This window comes from Micropterus dolomieu, linkage group LG23 (genome assembly GCF_021292245.1).
Source record: "Micropterus dolomieu isolate WLL.071019.BEF.003 ecotype Adirondacks linkage group LG23, ASM2129224v1, whole genome shotgun sequence".
Lineage (NCBI taxonomy): Eukaryota > Metazoa > Chordata > Actinopteri > Centrarchiformes > Centrarchidae > Micropterus > Micropterus dolomieu.
In genome coordinates, this window is record NC_060172.1 from 17,537,248 (window position 1) to 17,554,265 (window position 17,018).

A 17,018-nucleotide genomic window follows, 5' to 3' on the forward strand; every position below is an offset into this window, starting at 1 on the left:
GCAGATACTCAACAGGAATCCCTACGAAACAGACCTTTGTAGTCATCACTGAAGCTACTTCACAGACTAATCTGGTGTCTGGAAACCAGACTTACATGTTACCAGTGCAGAAACTGCATTTCCATGTCGTTACGCCGGTGAAAGGCACATGATGTCTATGCAGTTTCACGCTCCACCCTTCGTCCATAGGCTTACTTATCATCTTACCTCAGTATACCCTCGGTATTGTGTATACTGTCTTCACTATACTCCGTACTCTAGTGTCCATCTGTAAACTGTTCATTGTTGTTGAGGGCATGAAACTCAGTGTCCATGAAAGTCATTTTAGCAGGGAGTGAAGTTCCATACCTTCGATTTCTTCTCATTTTCTTTTTTGTATATCAAAGTAACTGAATTATCAACAGGTTTGGATTGTTATTAAATTATTGGTTTTTATTTTAAAAGCATAGGTTGATGTTTTTGGAAGAAAATGGAATAAAACGTCATCTGATTCTGAGCTCCTAATAGTTATTTGGTGACACCTCCACAAACACTTTAAAAGGTCATAACACATTTACTGGCTGGTACCTGAGCACTGATTCATGATTAGCTCAGTTGTGACGGTAAAACTTCAAATATTCACACAGAGAAGCTACGGTTCAGTTGAAATTCATTTATTGATAATTAAACATTTCAAAGAACATAGGACAAAACGTAATTTAAAACAAAATGATAACATTTGTGTTCATTGTCATTCATACAAGTTGAATGTGGCATCAAAAATCGTTGTTTTAGGGGAAAGGGGGAGTTGAGCGTTGAACCAGCAACCGATCCTGAGCCAGGTTATTCAACTCTGAAATGAAGGGCCTACCGATGTGCTCTTAAGCAAGGCACTTAACCCCAAAGTGGCCCCAGGGGCACGTTTACAAAACACTAAGACATCCCACCTAAATGTCCCACGTCCAGCTCTGGCTGTGATTGCCTGGTACTCTTGATTGACAGGCTGTTAGGTACGGGATGTACTAACAACATGACTGCTTCAGACAGGGTTCAGATTTAGACTAAAAGACGACAGACGTGTCCTCCAAATCTTGTGTGAGAGGTCAGTATGTTGGGAGCAGGAATGTATGAGCAGGGTATGCTTGGGGGAAAATGCAGGTATATGATCAGGAAAATCAAAAGCAGGAACAAAAGGTCATCTCCCATTTAAAAAAAAAAAAAAAAAAACAAGGGGTGATGGGGGATCCATTTCCACAAAATCTGAAATCCTGACAAAGAAAAATCCCTGACGACAGGTAAGGAACAGGAAGCATGGACATAGGTGTATCTGTATGTGTGTATGAGTGGGTTTGTGAGTGTGTACGCGTGTTTCGGGAAGGGGCAGGAGTGTGTGGTCTGAGTGTTTACCTTAGTGGGGGGACACCCCATCGTCCACAGCATTTTCAGGCCTAACGCTGCTGTTTTCCCCATCCCACGCTACAGCTGCGTGTGGCGTACGTCCAGGGCAAGGGCTCAGTTTGGCTCCCTCCCACTCTAGCTGCAATAATCAGCAAGAGGAAGAAGGTGGCTGGAGCAGCAGCAACAACAAGGCATGCAACTAACAGTTTACATGGAGAAGGTGGAATAATGTGGACATTTAGAGAGGCTATGTGTCACTTAAACCAAACAAAGCACTACCAACTCAGGTGGCGAATAAGAAATAAGATGAGTAACTAGTGTGTGGTACAATCACGAACGGAACAACTACTGTAAGTCACATAAAATGCAGGTGGAATCAGATGTGCATTAGTATCATTTGCACGTGTTGTCTGCTTTACGTGAGTAATACAATGAAGCCAGTTAAAATTCATCTAGATATAAGTGTGGAGTTGTCTGGTATGAATGCAGAGAAAGTCAGTAATCCTGTGTCAAAATAAGGTGTGTTTTTCTGATGAGATCAGATGAGGGAAAAGTGAAAGGTCATCATCCCTTCTTACTGTAGCTCGGGAAAAAATCAGCGGTCTAAATCCAAAACAACCTTCGTGTTCACCTGCAGCAACTATGTCACCTCATATCCACTCAGTAACCCCACGCATCCGCAGCACGCCACTGCAGTTAGAGGAAAACACAATTTTATCTGCTCTCAGCTCAAATGGTGAATCACTGTTTTCTCCAACCTTTAGAATCTGCATTACAGCGTGTTTGTCATATATATACAGCTACTGCCACACAAACAACCCGAATGTCCTACTTCATCTCGTCCATTTGCTACCTCCAACTGTTTAAGAATAAATACAATCATTTAATCTTAATATATTCAGTCAATATTCTTACCGCTCAACCAAATGTTGGTTGGCATTACCATGTCAATTTAATATAAGGTTTTACACAAGTATCAAATTGTTGATTTTCTGGTATGAAAACTACCTCAACTTCCCGTCAAATTGCCAAAATGGTTTGCAATGTGTGCGCAGATGTGAGAAAGAAGCTAATGATAGAAAATGAAAATTTATAATGCTCTCTTGGCCAAACCATGCTGCCATTCCTCTGGCTTATATAAATTCAAATATGTACAACACTTTGTCTTCCTCAGTCTGAAAAAAATATCAAAAACCTGGGTTAAACTGAAAACTTTCTTTTCACACAGGATGCTCGGATAGCAATTCAACACAAAACTGATCCAGAAAGAATGAAAAAGAAAGAAAGGTGAATAAAATATGAAACTAAATACGATTCTGTTCTAATATTTTAGAGGCAAACACTGACCTTTGATCAAAAACTAGGATATATTTAACTCCTGAGAGTGAGACTTTCATCTTTATTTGTTTGTGTACACACAGCAAGCCTTGGCTATCCAAGAAAAAATAAAATATGGCAAACCGCGCTGAGAGAATATCCAAGTAATAAATATCCGCCGCATGTTAAGCAGACTCTCCGAATGAAACAAGAAGGCCTGTGTGAACTACAAATTTACTCCGTAGTCACTCTTCAAACCCTAAAATCAACAGGTAGGCTCAAGAAAACCTTTAACACTAGCAGGTACACAAAATACAATCACAAAATCACAATATGCTGAGTTAGAAGTGTGACGTGTTTAACCTTCAATTTCAACGGGGTGATTTGTGATTGTTGCCATTTCAAAGATTTCTATTACCTAAAATTTAGAGGGGCAAAAATGATAAGCCATCTCTTTCGAGTATGAATTGCTTGATAACCACCAAACCTGTGGGAGCTCCGTGAAACCAGCCTGGTCAATTAAACATTCTCAAGCTTTACAAAAAGAAGGTTCTTCAGTAAAGGCAACAAATAACCTGTCTGATGCACTGCTCAATATCAATTCTGCTTCTAGTCGACATCTATTACCATTTAGGCAGTTAAATGTCTGGACGAACCAGACTGTGGCTATTACAAATGGGTCAATGCAGCTGAATTCAAACAGAGCTCTGTTACATACTTCACACAGAATGTCCCTACACCAACAAAAGTGTGGATTTGGATGTGTATTTTAAATACTTAAAGGAAAACTAAGTAGTTTTTAAGACATAAAAATAGGCCAGATGGATAACTTTCTCTTTCTCCAGTTTGGGCTCCAGTTTGTCTGCTTAAATGCAATTTAACAGTTTTTATACATATTTAATAATTTAGCGGTGTTTTTCATTTTGTGCCCTACTTGAAACATGTGATGATGCAGTTTATGATTTCCTGTTATAAATGTTGGACTGCGCATTTTGCAAGGAAATCCCCATTTCGTACACATTTTTATTTACAGTATATAAAAATGCCTTCATCCAGTAACAAAATGCTTCTCCTGTGAAATCCTACCCTAGCCTCTGCGTCTAACTTTGTCCCTAGAAACATTTAAGCCTCTTTAAACATTCAACAAGGAACCAGCTGCGCCTCTATAACATAAAAGAAACTATGAATGCTTGACAATATTCCAATATTAGCTTATCTCCACTTGTCCAAAGACCTTAACTCATTTAATCACCTACTTAACTCAACAGCCATCAACTGACAGGTAAGTTAAGGTGGAGAAACGGGGGAGATGCTTCAGATTTAAAGCACATTCGAAATTACAACCTTGCTCCCTCTCTGATTTTCCTCTTTAAACTGTCCCTAATGTAAATACACATGCACACACACAAACACACGCACGCGCACACACACACACACATCTGCAGTGTGGAAAGAGTGTTTGGGGGTGGGGACTATCGATAAGGGGGTTCTGGCGTGTGGTAAGGGTAATCATGGCGCTGGGGCATGGGTTGCCCGTGTGCGGGTGTCTGCTCATACGGTGTGGATGTTGAGTAGCTTCCCGCTGCTGCGTAAGCTCCTGATGAATCATATGCTCCTGATGCCCCGTAACCTCCGGACGCGTCATAGCTTCCTGCCGAGGCATCGTAGTTCCCAGATGAAGCGTTGTAGCTCGCCGAAGCGTCGTATGTTCCCGGCGGTGGGTAGGCTCCCGACGCGGCATACGTCGGGGGTGCAGAGTATGTCCCTGGCGGTGCGGTGGCTGTGGTGGAAGCCTGTACCTGCGTGGTGGCCGGTGCAGGTGGAGGAGGTGGCGGAGGAGGAGGAGGATTGGTGTAGGCATACTGGAGGTACTGGTACTGTTGCTGGTACTGTTGATACTGTTGGTATTGATGCATTTGCTGGTAGTACTCTGTGTAAGACCTGGAGTGCAGTTTACAGTTGAAGAATAAGTAGAAGAAAGGAGAAACAAAGCTAAATTAGTACAAAAATAAATCACATCTTGCAGAGATTTTTGTTTTTTGCGTAATGTCTTTGTAAAGCACTTACTCAGTGACTGATCAGTGCTACGTAAATATACTATTAGTTATGTGGTTAATATTATTCTATGTGCTAGTGAAAGCAGGCTTAATATGCTTATGTTTCTTCTGCCTCCATCCCACATTAAAATGTGTTGTGTGTACCTAGCTACAGGATCTGACCCTTCAGGAGTGTTGGTTGCAGCTGCGGGCTCTTCGGGTCCTCCAGGTGGCGTTGGCAGCAGGGCCCTGCGTTTGGGTCGTATCTGAGCGAAGGAACCAGGAACTGGGTCGGGGAGGAGGGGGGCTCGATTTCCTCTGATTGGGCTGCGGTCCCGCTCATTATCTGAAGCTGCTGCCTTTCTTCCTGCCTGCTGCTCTGCCAGAACCTTTAATTAAAAATATGTCAGTTAATATATATACAAAAAAGGTAAAACACAAAAATATTTTAAAATAACTAGGGTTGGCCCGAATTACATTTTTTGAGCTCCGAAGTTAACAGCAATTATCTGAAGCTTCGCCGAGGGTGGGTTGGCTCAGCTCAACATTAACATTGGTCATGAGCGTGTGAGTCTGTGTGTGTGTGTGCGCGCGCTGTTCCCTTAATTCCATAACGTAGACTAAACAAGAACAATTTATTAACCAAAACTTTGTTACGGCTAGACTTGAAGTAGTGCCGGGCAATAAAACGATGATGATTATTGAGATATAGTTTTCCTCAATAACAATATAACAAATGTTCATTTGAATCACAATCCAATTTGAACTTAATTTTTCTCAGGCAGCCGGTAAGAAGGCTATAACACGGAGATGGTTAAACGAGGAGCCACCAACTCTAATAGAATGGACAGACATAATACACGACCTTTACGTTACGGAGCGCCTAACTTTCTCCCTCAGGCACTCATCGGAGAAAGGTGAACAGTACTGGAGAAAATGGAAACACTTTGTTGGTGAGATGTCGCGGTAGAACCAGATGGGAACTATATGTAAAAGGTTGATTTAACAAACCTGTGTAATATTTTTTCCCCCTCCCTTCCCCCCCTCCCTTTTTTTTTTCTTACTGGATGGCTCTGTTAACTGTTTAATTTTGTCGGTCCTCTTTATGTCTTGTGTAGCTTTTTGTTACTGTTTATAAAAAGAAAACGAAAAGTATTCAATAAAAACAAAATTTCAAAAACAAAAAAAGAACTTCATTTTTCTATCAAGATGTCTACTTTGTTGAAGGGACTGAAAAAATATTTTGCTTAATTTTACTCATGCATATTTGTTGAAAAAACATTTTATCGTAATTGTTTGTTTCTTCTACCTCGGATTTGTGAAGTGATCCAGTGTTTGGCAACCAGTGTTTGTCATGTTCCGTAAATCATAGTTTAAAACTACAATTAACCATCTGGTTTCTTCAACTTTCACTCAGGAGCAAAAATCAGCCTTTAAACTTGAACTAAATTATGATTTGACATATATAGTGATAATTATTGATATGGAATTTTTTTTACTGTGAGAAACATTTTGGTGCCCTGCCCCAACTTATATGCAAAATTTGCTTTTAACTTGAATCAACTTTAATATGGAGGCTATTTGACTTTTTTGATATTTAATGAAACAAAGCAATTAAATAAACCCCATAAATGCCAAACTCCCATGTCATCACTCAATTGAAAGTGCTCCCAAACAACTGAGGTTTTCCGCATTTGGTTTTTGTTGGGAACCACACCCCAAAAAACTTGAATCCCAAAACTGAAAATCGAATACCTAACCAACCAACGAATATTCGGGTCTAGCCTTAAAAACCAACATATACATTTTTACTTCAATGTTAAAAGACCTTCTGTCCTTCTTGAAAGAACTTGGCTCTCGCTGCCTCGAAAAGCGTTGTTGGATCTGGTCCGGTCTGTGGCTCTACTTCTTCAACAACGGCACTGGTTCCAGGATTGTGATTGGCCATATCTTGGTACACCTGGTCAGCAACAGATCCATACACCTGGCTGGCAAGGGCGCCATAAATCACCCCATCAGCACCTTTAGCGCTTGTAATGCCCTTTAGGGCGGCGTAGGTGGGATCAAAGGATGTGGTGTTGTAGAATGAGTTATGGACACTTTGTTGAACCTGCAGAAAAAGACGAGACACCAGCATTTAAAACATTGAATACACTCGAAGCTAATTTATCTAAACAACAATATTGGTCAAGGAAGTGCGAGTGCATGTTTTTGCAAAGGATCAGGTTTAAAATAAGCCTACTAACAACTGTCTTTGACAGTTTAACTCAAGAGCTGCTATGTTATTTCCACAGCTGTCTCAGTTTTCAAAGAACATAAGTTAGAGGTTTTCCAAGATAGTGATTGGCCTGCAGGAAAATGAACTTACTTGTATGGGTAGACCAGCTGCGGCAGCTGCAGCTGCTGCTAGCACGGCTGCTTGACTCTGGTGATGCTCTAGTGATGGAGGTGGTCTCGGAAGAAGACCCTCCCTGCCACCTGCAAGTAGAAGGGAGTAGAAAACATGGTGAGAACACAGCCATGGGTTGTTTTCAGCATTTAACTATATGCAAAACACTTCCAAAACAAATGGATCCTTCATCTCCACCTGCTGTTCCGCCACCGCTCGCTGAATTTCCGCCCATTGCAATCTGGTTGATTAAAGGTTGGGCTTTGGAAAGCTCAACGGCCAACTGACGGCTCTTGTACATGGTGCCGTTGAGTGCCTCAATAGCAGCCAAGGCCTCCTCCTTCCTCTCCATATGCACAAACGCATAGCCAACATTTGAGCATAATCTGGCTGTAGAGTATACAGGAAGCAGGGACATCAGCGTTAGCGTGAGACATTGACTTCAAAAGAAAATGCATCAACGCACTGTTTTCACTGTCACTTTATGTTTAGCATTATTACATTCTAAGATTTAACACTTGAAACATTAAACACCCATCGAGATGCAGTTGTGCTCTCAGAAAAATGAACACCATAATCTGACGAAATCTGTACAAACCAGCTAGTTTCCACTACCATCTGACTTTTTGTGAAAATGTCTGCATATATGTGTACCATCAGTACTGGTACGCCTACTAACTCACCTTTGACTTTATCACAGTCTAAAACTCTTCCAAAGGTTGAGAACAGCCCGTGCAAGTCATCTGCTGAACATGTTGCACTGAGGTTCCCCACAAACACTTTAGTGGAGTTGGGTGGGCGTGCACGTGACTCCTCGACTACCAGGGGCCTGCCTCTGTACTCTTTTCCATCAAGATGCCTTATGGCCCTGTGACAATAAGAACAATAATTATCTTTGTCGTCATCATCATCATGTGTACAGTGGCGAGATTAACAGTAAAATAACAGACATTTTAACTGGGGAAAAAATATAAATAAATAAAACATGTAGAATAGAAATAAAATTTATAGAATAGAAATTTGAACCTAAAACCTGCCAAATGCTACAAGTCTTATTAGTGGACTCTCCCCTAATCAGAATTCTAGTTGCCTTTTGATAGTGTAACAGACAATGCTCAAAGCCGATTAGGTTTTTTACACACCTCAAGACGTAATGTGCCTTTTCTGTTGAGTGTATTTCAGGATTCTATCAAAGACTTATATTAAGAAAAGAAGTGTTGCCAGGCAAGCTCTTACATCCGAACGTTATGCACATATATCAAGACTTTTAAAAACTGCTTTGTAAACAACAGGTACACTGGTATGGTCAAATATTTTTCTTTCTGTCCATACTTGATACTATATTAGTAAGTATATATATATGCTTGTAACATTTATGATGTAGTAACACTGATTGACCTTTCTGTACAATCTCCATAAAAATACAGACACATTACAACATAGATGCATCTTTCTGTAGTTTAATTTCATCTATTTTGTTTGTTCATAATACCATCATTTCTGTACAGTATTTTTTCTTATAATTTATGAAATAGTAAATGGTACCCAGCACTTTCTTTCATGACTGTACCATAATTTGTCATTTGCACTGCCTGTGTTCTACACAAATATTGTTTTGTATTTTTATCTTATACTATATGTATATTTTGCTATGTATAAATTATAATACACACACACCAAATACTATGTTGATGTGTATTGATATGTATTTTACTATCATTAGCAACGTTTTCTTCTGGATGAACAAACTTTTTTATTATCATATGTTGAAACAATAAATAAAAACAAACTGGTTGGACTGATTTAATGAACAATAATTTAGTATTGGATAAAAAGTGGTTAAATCAGTAAATGTAAACCCCCTGGACTCAGGTACCCGATGAGCAAAAGTGGCAAAAACTAACGTTACTCGTTTAACTCTGAGCTTATGTATAAAAGGCTAAATACCGATGACAGGCAAGAATGTTTCTAGAATAGCAATTCATTCATAATATCTACTAACAGCAACGAAAAGTTGAATACCTGTCTGCAGCCCCCTCTCCCCTCAGGGTGACGAAGGCATACTGTCTGAGCAGAGAGCAGGTGTTGATCTCTCCATATGGAGCGAAGAGCTTGTTTAGCTCGTCGTGAGTTGCATCTAAAGGAAGGTTCCCCACAAACAACTTCACGTTCTCACCGCTCATCTCTGTATCAACCAGACATCTGCAAAAAGAGTAAACATTGCGAGTTGGTTAAGTCTGATACTTTCGGGTAACGTTAACGCTAACTGTTTAAAATTGGTGAATCTCAAAAGAAATCTCGCGTTTGCCAAAATCCCGAGTGTCTGATTCTGACGTTAGTTGATTTTATTCCTCTGCAGTGACACTGACAGGCGGGGTTATTATTTAGAAATTGTGTTATTACGTTAACTTACATTACCAACTGGTAAGGTTAAGACGCATACTGGCGTTAGCTAGCCATGTATAATTTGCTAAGCTAATTACCTCGTTAACTTTCGCCGCGAAATGGATCCAATGAAGTTCGAGACAGTCGGTATAACGTTAACAGCTAGGTTAACGTTAGCTACCTAATAACACACAAACGACGCATAAATGATAACATAATATTGGTTGTATGGTGAAATGTAAGTTTACATACATACCAATTACGTTAGTTAGCTAAAAGTACTGGCACTACTGGCCATTTTGTTAAACGCAAACATTAACGATGTAGCTAACGTTTGCTAAGCTAGCTAGCTAGCTAAGCTAACGCGGTGGTTTTATTATAGTGGTTGAAAACATTTGCTTAAGATAGAGATCCACCACTTCTATGAGTTAGTATAAAGTCTTAACTAAGTTACCGCTAATACTATCGCGTTTTAAGCGTTGTACAGAAAGGACGACTATAATGAATTATGGCAACATAGTACACAGACTTCTTACCCAACGCGGTCCTGCTGGAGCTGTTTCAAACCTCACATCCGGCTCCGCTTTCTGGAGTCTTCTTGGTGCGCTGGCAGCCATGGGGGCGCAGTTTCATCTAGTTTACACCACAGTTTGCACAAGATGGCAGATGGTTTATGACACCACAGTCGCACAGGTCCCAAAGTGTACGGTCCTTAAGACATTACTGGTGTTATCACATTCATGATGTTTGTTGGGTATAACGTTATTTGACTTAGAGATGTTTCCCAAAGAAAGTGTAAGTTAATTTAGCTAGACCTGGGTTTAAGTTGCTAGTAACGTTACTACTAACGTTATATAACAGTTAGGTTCAGGGCTGTGTTGCACAACCGCACAACTATTTTAGCTATGTTGTTATACTGTTGCTAAAGTTACTAACATTGGTACTGTTTCAAACACAAGGACAAGTATCCTGCTGCATATATGATCTGCATTAACAACTAATCTAGTAACGTTACTACTACTACTAAGTTACTACACTTAAATTTACGGCCACCGTTGAGCATACTGTAATTACAATACTAAAAACGTTCAGACACGTGAGCCTAGCTCCCAGGACACATCACATTTGTTTCCAGGTGAGATTAGGTGGGAGGGGAGGAGGAGCCAGAAACAAAGGTGACATCTCCGGATCTGGAAACACAGGTTATGACAGGCCAAAGTGGAAGAGAAGTTGATGGAAGAATAAGCATGCCATCATAAAGTGGATCCGAAGGGGATAAGAAGAAGGATCGGGGCAAAGAGGTACACAACGAGCCTGGTAATATTACAATGAGAGGCGCGCAGTTACAAACTTTAGACGTAACACGTTGTGTGATTGTACAACAGAGAGACACTGTGCGCTACACAGTTTGAAGAGGAAATGTACAATTTTTACAGGAATGTGCGCTGCGGCTAGACGGCAGCTTTAAGATTGATTGATTTGACATGTTCAGAATAATATCGTTAAACCAACTACATCATTGCCAGAACTTTATTTTTTAATATTTAATGTTACATCGCCTTCTGTGGCGTTTGTGTATCCTATTTGTGTGTAAATAGTTTGTTTCCCATACCTATTTCATTTAAGCTCTGTCTGAGCTGCTGCACTTTACCAAGTCTGGACTTGCTGTCCCAATCCAGGCAGATTCATTATGCAGGTGTGTGTGTTTCTGTGTGCAGCCAGCCCACCCAGCTTTCTGGTGTGAATTTGAGCCACATGAGCAGATAATAACCATCTACATACACTATGGGAGTGCATTATCAGATGCAGCACAATTACTATAATAGACATGTGTGTACCTTGTGTGTGTGTGTGTAGATGGCACAGCAAGAAGAACCTCTGTATGATTTCCCAGAGCCCACCCAGCCATCAGTGCACAAGTTCTTGGGGCATCAAAGGGGACGGGCCTCTCTGAGAAGCATCAGCGTCCTGGACCGTCTACTGCTCACAGTTCCTGTCTGGTTTCAGCTGTCAATCAACCCTGCCACCGCACTGCACATAATGCAGAGGGAGCCTCCTGGGGTCAGAGCCACATGCACTTAAACTAAAAAAAAACACAAGGACACCATTTGTCGGGATATACACACATATAATCCACACACACATACGATGTATACCTCTCTTGCCTTCTCTTTCGATGTCCTACATACTCACACATGCACTCAGTCATCAGCTGTGTTGTCCTGCAGGCCTTCCTGGTGCGGAAGTCTCGCACATCGCAGAGAAACGTGCTGTGTGTCCGTTTGGCGGATGACAGCGTGCCGTCCTTTGTTCAACAGTTTGGCATCAGGGAGGAACACTCCAGTAAGAGGAAGACACTCACAAACCCTCACCCTTCCTTTCATATGTGATTTCTATGTCTGACTCCAAACACTTTACGATCACCAAGACTGAATCTGCCTTATTTGGAACAGAAATATATAATCATATCTGTGTACTATCATATCAAGTCTCTGATTACACTAGCTGGTTGTGATGTATATACTTAAATTACATGAAATGAGAGGCTACTTTGCTTCAGTTCCCCAACCAAACCAAAGAGCTTAACTTCGGCACAATGCTGAAAACAGAGCATTACATTTATTTCAATTTTACTGTTCTTATTTCTGTTCATTGACCATTGGTCATGTATGCTTTACAGTATTGCCGACCATTTTATGGTGTAGCCGACTGTACAGTAGCCTAACTGTTCCTGGTTTCCCTGCAAGTCTCAGCAAGGTTATTTTAATGCTGAACTGATTTAATTCAAATGGCAACCACTGGGTCTCTGGAATGCACAAAATCAATTCTGACAAACATATTTACGCTTTATAATTGAGAAACTGCTAGTATGGTCCTGAAACAGAGCTTTGCTCCAGTACTACACAGTATTTACACATTGCATCTAGCTTTCAAATCAAAAGGAATATAACTTTCAGTGAGCTCCTGTTCAAAGTTTTTTTAATATTCATATACACACACACACACAGTCCCAATAAATAAGACCTCAGAAGCAGTACAATGACATTGTTGATACTAACAATCCTTCTCCCGCCCCAAACATTTTCTCACCCTCAGCTCTGCGTCTGGAGACTTCAGCCATCAGCTTTCCAGATCTCCCAAGACTAATTTCCTTCTACTGTATCAGCAGGTAAATCCTGTTCTCTATTTGTGCCTCCTTTATGCTCTCATACCTTATACTGTATATACTTCCTCTACAGTGTGTTATCATCAGTTTTTCATTTTTTTCTACACTGATTACTGATAATATATATTGATATTAAAACTAATGTTGGTGTTTACATATATTATATTATATACATACTTGTGTATATATATAATTTTTTTGGTCTGTGTGTCAGAGATGTATTACCCTTCCCTCTGGAGCTTCCTGAAGCCATTGCAAAGGCAACATCCCACAAAGAGCTTGAGTCCATCTCACATATGGGAATAGGTTTGTGAACACAACACTTTGTTTCTTGCTGATTTTGTAACCTCAACCTCAAGTACATGGGCTTTAAAATAATTTATTTACACAACTTCCAGCTGCTGGGTAGCAAACATAAACACCGGAAAAATTGTGTTTAGTTAGTTTATTTTTATTTTGTCCATTTCAGGATGAATGAGTAAACAGAGAAACTCGTTTAGTGAAGTTTTATTGATGAATTATAATATAGTCAACAGTCTGTATTACCATTAAACATACTATTTTCTATAATTACTTGTTCATATGAAATATCAAACTGAAAACTAAAAAATGTATTAATTAAAAACTAAATACACTCCTTATTTGGGTTAGACATATTGTACTGTTTAAAATGGGGTGGTCAATTTTAAACAAGTTTTGCATTAAAGGATGACACAATTGTTAGAAGATGGTTGCAGACAAGAGTTAATATTTTTTTAGCATTGAATAGATTATTTATTTTATAGTCATTTAAAATGTTTTCTACAGTTAATGATATTCTCAACATTACAAAGGAAGATATGGTAATTGACCAATTAAGTGGAAACCACTGTTTCACTATTATGAAAAAACATTCATGTTGTTTTATAGAATTCTGGAGTTCCCAGCTAAACGTCCGGGGGCCACGAGAGGCACCTAAGCCTCAGAAGAACATGGAGAAGAAGCCAGACACTGTAACCTCAGCCCTGACTGCTGCTGCTCCACAGACCAGCTCTGCTTCCCAGCCTAATTCAGCCCCTCAGCCCGACTTGGACAACCACCTCAAGACAGCACATGAATCAGACACTGCCTCCAAACAATCAGGCCTCAATCCCACCCTGTTCCGTGAGTTTTGTCCAATCACAACACGCAGCCCCAAAGAGCTGGACTGTGGCTCTGGCCAGGGCGCTCTCTGTTTCGTCAACCCCCTTTTCCTGCAGTCGCAGAACACTTTGTCCAGACGGCGTATGTTCAAACACAGCGTCAAGGTTCGGGTTTCCACTGAGACGTCGACCATGCTGTCGCCCCCGTTTGCCCCCCCTCCTCCACCACCTCTAATGCCCAAAACCAAAAGGAAATGTACAGTCCAGAAATGTGGACAAGAAACCGCCCATCCCAGTGAAGGCCTGGGCCTTTTACAGGGTGAGAACCCAAGTCAAGCCATTCAGATTCTCACAGTTCAGGACACTCGGACCCAGCCTGTGATACAGGCTCAGGTGGAACCAGGCCCAAGTAAAGCTGGAGTCATGGGAGAAGAGGCTACAGTTCAGCTACCAACAGTAATAGAGCAACTTCCGGATGTCTCAGACTACATGCAGCCCTCTGCAATGATCAGTTTCTCGCATTCTCCAGTTGTTTCTCCCACGGCGCCTTCCCTTTTCCCCAAAGTATCTTCGTCCAGCTCGCCTCATGACTCTCCAGGTGCTACTCCCAATCTCTCTCCTTACCTCTCCCCATGTTCTTCTCCCATGGCGCCTCCGCTTTTCCCCAAAGTATCTTCATCCCGCTCTCCTCATGACTCTCCCAGTGCTCCTCCCAATACTTACCTCTCCCCATCTTCTTATCCCATGGCGCCTCCACTTTTTCCCAAAGTATCTTCAGCCCGCTCTCATGACTTGGCTTCTCCCTCTCTGTCGCCTCATCAATCCCCATCTCTTTCTCCCAAGGTTGTCTTTTCTCTCTCTCCATGTGACTCACCAAGTGCTTCGCCCCCCCTTTCACAGTCCCCATCTCCTCCTAAGCTCACCCCCTATATCTCTCCCATCACCTCTCCATCCTTCTCTCAGCTGGTAGAGCAGGCCTATCACACACCTGCCTCATCTTTAAGATCAGATCATCAAAGACCAGTGAGCGAGGCTGAGGAGGAGGGAGCAGGAGTGGATCAAAATGAGGACGAAGATGATGAGGAACTGCACAAAAAGAGGGAAGAGGAGGAGAGGGGTCTGGTTTTACAGATGAATGCTGCCTCTCTAAATGAGACAGACAGCTGCAGCTCCTTCAGCAGTGTTGAAGTAGCAGCAGAGACTCCATCTCACTCACCCTACAAACAGGAAATGGTACAAGCCTCCTCAGAACATTTTAGACTCTAACTGACTACAGTATGTTTTATCATGGAGCACTGTGTAGAATCACATAGTATAAATTCACAAGTTTTATAAAACCAAAAAAGCTAATGATACGGGTTGTTTTGCATGTTAAAAGTGCAACTTGTGTACATGTTTTATGAAGTTATATTGTGAACCATTTTAAAGCAAACCCAAACAGATTTCCTACCTGACCAGGGAGCCATTTCTTTCCTTTTGATATCAGTATTTTCTGAATATTAAACTGCAGGGGCATTAAACTTGAGTTACATAGTCCACCACAGGTGCCTTCTACTGTCATATCTATTAGAATAAAAGCTGAGATTTCACTTTGTGTTTAACTCCTCCTCTCTGCAGACATTTTGATATACAGACCTTCAGACTTCAACTAAGCATGTGTTACTTTGATACAAGTTCTACTTAAATCATAAAGGCTATTTATGTTATTAAAATCTAATCTCAGATTATTGTTTACCTTCATAAAAACAAATGTCCTATGGCTCTGGTAGAAAAACATACAACTAAGATTTTATCAAACAATTTTTATTTGTGTAGATTCAACACATTTCTTGCATACAGTATTTTATTAGGCCTTCCAGACACAGCAATATCTTATACAGTCAAGTATTCGATTACTTCTTTATTCCAAACATGGCAAAAAATAAAGTATTATTTTGCCGTACAGTCAACATTAAGTTCTCATGGCAGCTAGTTAACAGTCTTAACCTGTCAAATCATCACCAACACCAAGGCTGGACAAATATGTTTATTTAATGGATGAGCTGTAAAGATGGCAGAATTTGTAGCCAAACGTTGACCGTGAAAATCAATCATTCCGAGTACAGACAAAACATCTCATGTTTGTTTCGTGAACATTTGAAGCCAATTTCTGACCTTGCCATGATTATAAGGTGAAAACTACCAACAGTCACCTACTCGTTTATACACAGGAACCATTTTTATTGTCTGTTTGTTTAATGGACAGTTCTCAATACTTCTCATTAGAAAAATACATTTCCTAAATGAATCTACAAGATTGATGATGTGGTGTTCATTTTCAACTTGTTTAGTTGTATTTCATCATGTTATCAAAGAGACCTGACACTGGACCGTGGCTGGAAAAACTGTGGCTGTTGTCTTTGGCAGATCTGCTCTAGTCTTATGGCTTTATTTGAAGTAGGAAACTTTAGTCCGTTAAGAAGTGTCTTCTGAAAAGGATCAGTTTGTAGTTTTTTGTGTTTTAACATCCATTAAAAATCAGTTTGCTTTCACATCACATTTCAATCAAAAAAAATAAAAAATCTGATTTCAGTTGGTATTTTTGAAGCCTATGGAGCAGATCATCCATCCATCAACACCAGCAGGGGCCGTCTCTTTTGCTCATTTCCAAAAGGTCTGCCTCCAGCTGCTCTGCGTCGTCTTGGAAGCGCTCCGTGAAAGAGCGAATCAAACCTGCCGCACTGCCTTCGTATTCCACCAGCTCCACGCTGTCCCCTGAAAACCACACAAACAGAGTCCGACACTGAATACTTAACTGGACTGATGTAGCAAGTGTGACAATATAAACTCAGCAAAAAAAGAAACGTCCTCTGACTTTCAACTGTTTTTTCTTTCAGTAAACTTAATGTGTGTAAATATTTGTATGAACACTAAAAGAGTCAACACCATAAGACATAAACGAAAAATGTTTCACAGACATGTGACTAACAGAAAGAGAATAATCTGTCCCTGAATGAAGGGAGGCTCAAAATCAAAAGTGCCAGTCAGTATCTGGTGTGGCCACCAGCTGCTTGAAGTACTGCAGTGCATCTCCTCCTCATGGACTGGACCAGATTTGTCAGTTCTTGCTGTGAGATGTTACCCCACTCTTCCACCAAGGCACTTGCAAGTTCCTGGACATTTCTGGGGGGAATGGCCCTAGCCCTCACCCTGCGATCCAACAGGTCCCAGACGTGCTCAATGGGATT

General features: G+C 40.7%; 3 protein-coding genes across 17 annotated transcripts in view; 1 reads left to right on the forward strand and 2 right to left on the reverse strand.

Annotated features, from left to right (window-relative positions):
• Nucleotides 1-637: 637 nt before the first annotated feature.
• rbm14a (RNA binding motif protein 14a) lies at nt 638-10,282 on the reverse strand. Of its 4 annotated transcripts, XM_046039648.1 has the most exons (9): nt 10,041-10,278; nt 9,142-9,321; nt 7,803-7,987; nt 7,318-7,509; nt 7,099-7,208; nt 6,559-6,840; nt 4,896-5,119; nt 4,252-4,635; nt 638-1,516 (listed from the first exon to the last, which is right to left on the reverse strand). In XM_046039648.1, the coding sequence occupies exons 2-9, from the start codon at nt 9,300-9,302 to the stop codon at nt 1,513-1,515; spliced, it is 1,542 nt and encodes a 513-aa protein (XP_045895604.1). In that variant the 5' UTR covers nt 9,303-9,321; nt 10,041-10,278; the 3' UTR covers nt 638-1,512. The 4 variants fall into 4 exon arrangements, with proteins under 4 accessions (XP_045895604.1, XP_045895603.1, XP_045895601.1 ...); XM_046039647.1 differs by having other exon boundaries at nt 638-4,635; nt 4,914-5,119; nt 10,041-10,282; XM_046039645.1 differs by having other exon boundaries at nt 638-4,635; nt 10,041-10,274.
• LOC123963105 (ras and Rab interactor 3-like) lies at nt 9,255-15,380 on the forward strand. 11 transcript variants are annotated; one of them, XM_046039639.1, is made up of 7 exons: nt 9,255-9,345; nt 10,640-10,805; nt 11,362-11,565; nt 11,733-11,847; nt 12,601-12,673; nt 12,885-12,976; nt 13,580-15,380. In XM_046039639.1, the coding sequence occupies exons 3-7, from the start codon at nt 11,362-11,364 to the stop codon at nt 15,055-15,057; spliced, it is 1,962 nt and encodes a 653-aa protein (XP_045895595.1). In that variant the 5' UTR covers nt 9,255-9,345; nt 10,640-10,805; the 3' UTR covers nt 15,058-15,380. The 11 variants fall into 11 exon arrangements, with proteins under 11 accessions (XP_045895595.1, XP_045895593.1, XP_045895591.1 ...); XM_046039637.1 differs by having other exon boundaries at nt 9,255-9,332; XM_046039635.1 differs by lacking the exon at nt 9,255-9,345 and adding an exon at nt 9,362-10,207.
• A 198-nt stretch (nt 15,381-15,578) lies between these two features.
• The window catches only part of dpp3 (dipeptidyl-peptidase 3), a 14,216-nt gene continuing 12,776 nt past the window's right edge, over nt 15,579-17,018 (reverse strand). For both annotated transcript variants that reach the window (XM_046040413.1, XM_046040414.1), the window contains exon 19: nt 15,579-16,545. In XM_046040413.1, coding sequence (XP_045896369.1) covers nt 16,403-16,545 — 143 coding nt within the window. In that variant the 3' untranslated portion in view covers nt 15,579-16,402. The remainder of the gene's footprint in view (nt 16,546-17,018) is intronic.

Coding starts and splice junctions, on each gene's coding strand:
- rbm14a (XM_046039645.1), bottom strand. CDS start 9,302: ATGAGCGGTGAGAACGTGAAGTTGTTTGTGGGGAACCTTCCTTTAGAT. Junction 6,841..7,098: donor CAGCTGGTCTACCCATACAA/GTAAGTTCATTT, acceptor CTTTTTCTGCAG/GTTCAACAAAGTGTCCATAA. Junction 4,636..4,895: donor GGGTCAGATCCTGTAGCTAG/GTACACACAACA, acceptor ACTGCACTCCAG/GTCTTACACAGAGTACTACC.
- LOC123963105 (XM_046039633.1), top strand. Junction 11,566..11,732: donor TGCAGAGGGAGCCTCCTGGG/GTCAGAGCCACA, acceptor GTTGTCCTGCAG/GCCTTCCTGGTGCGGAAGTC. Junction 12,674..12,884: donor TCCTTCTACTGTATCAGCAG/GTAAATCCTGTT, acceptor TCTGTGTGTCAG/AGATGTATTACCCTTCCCTC.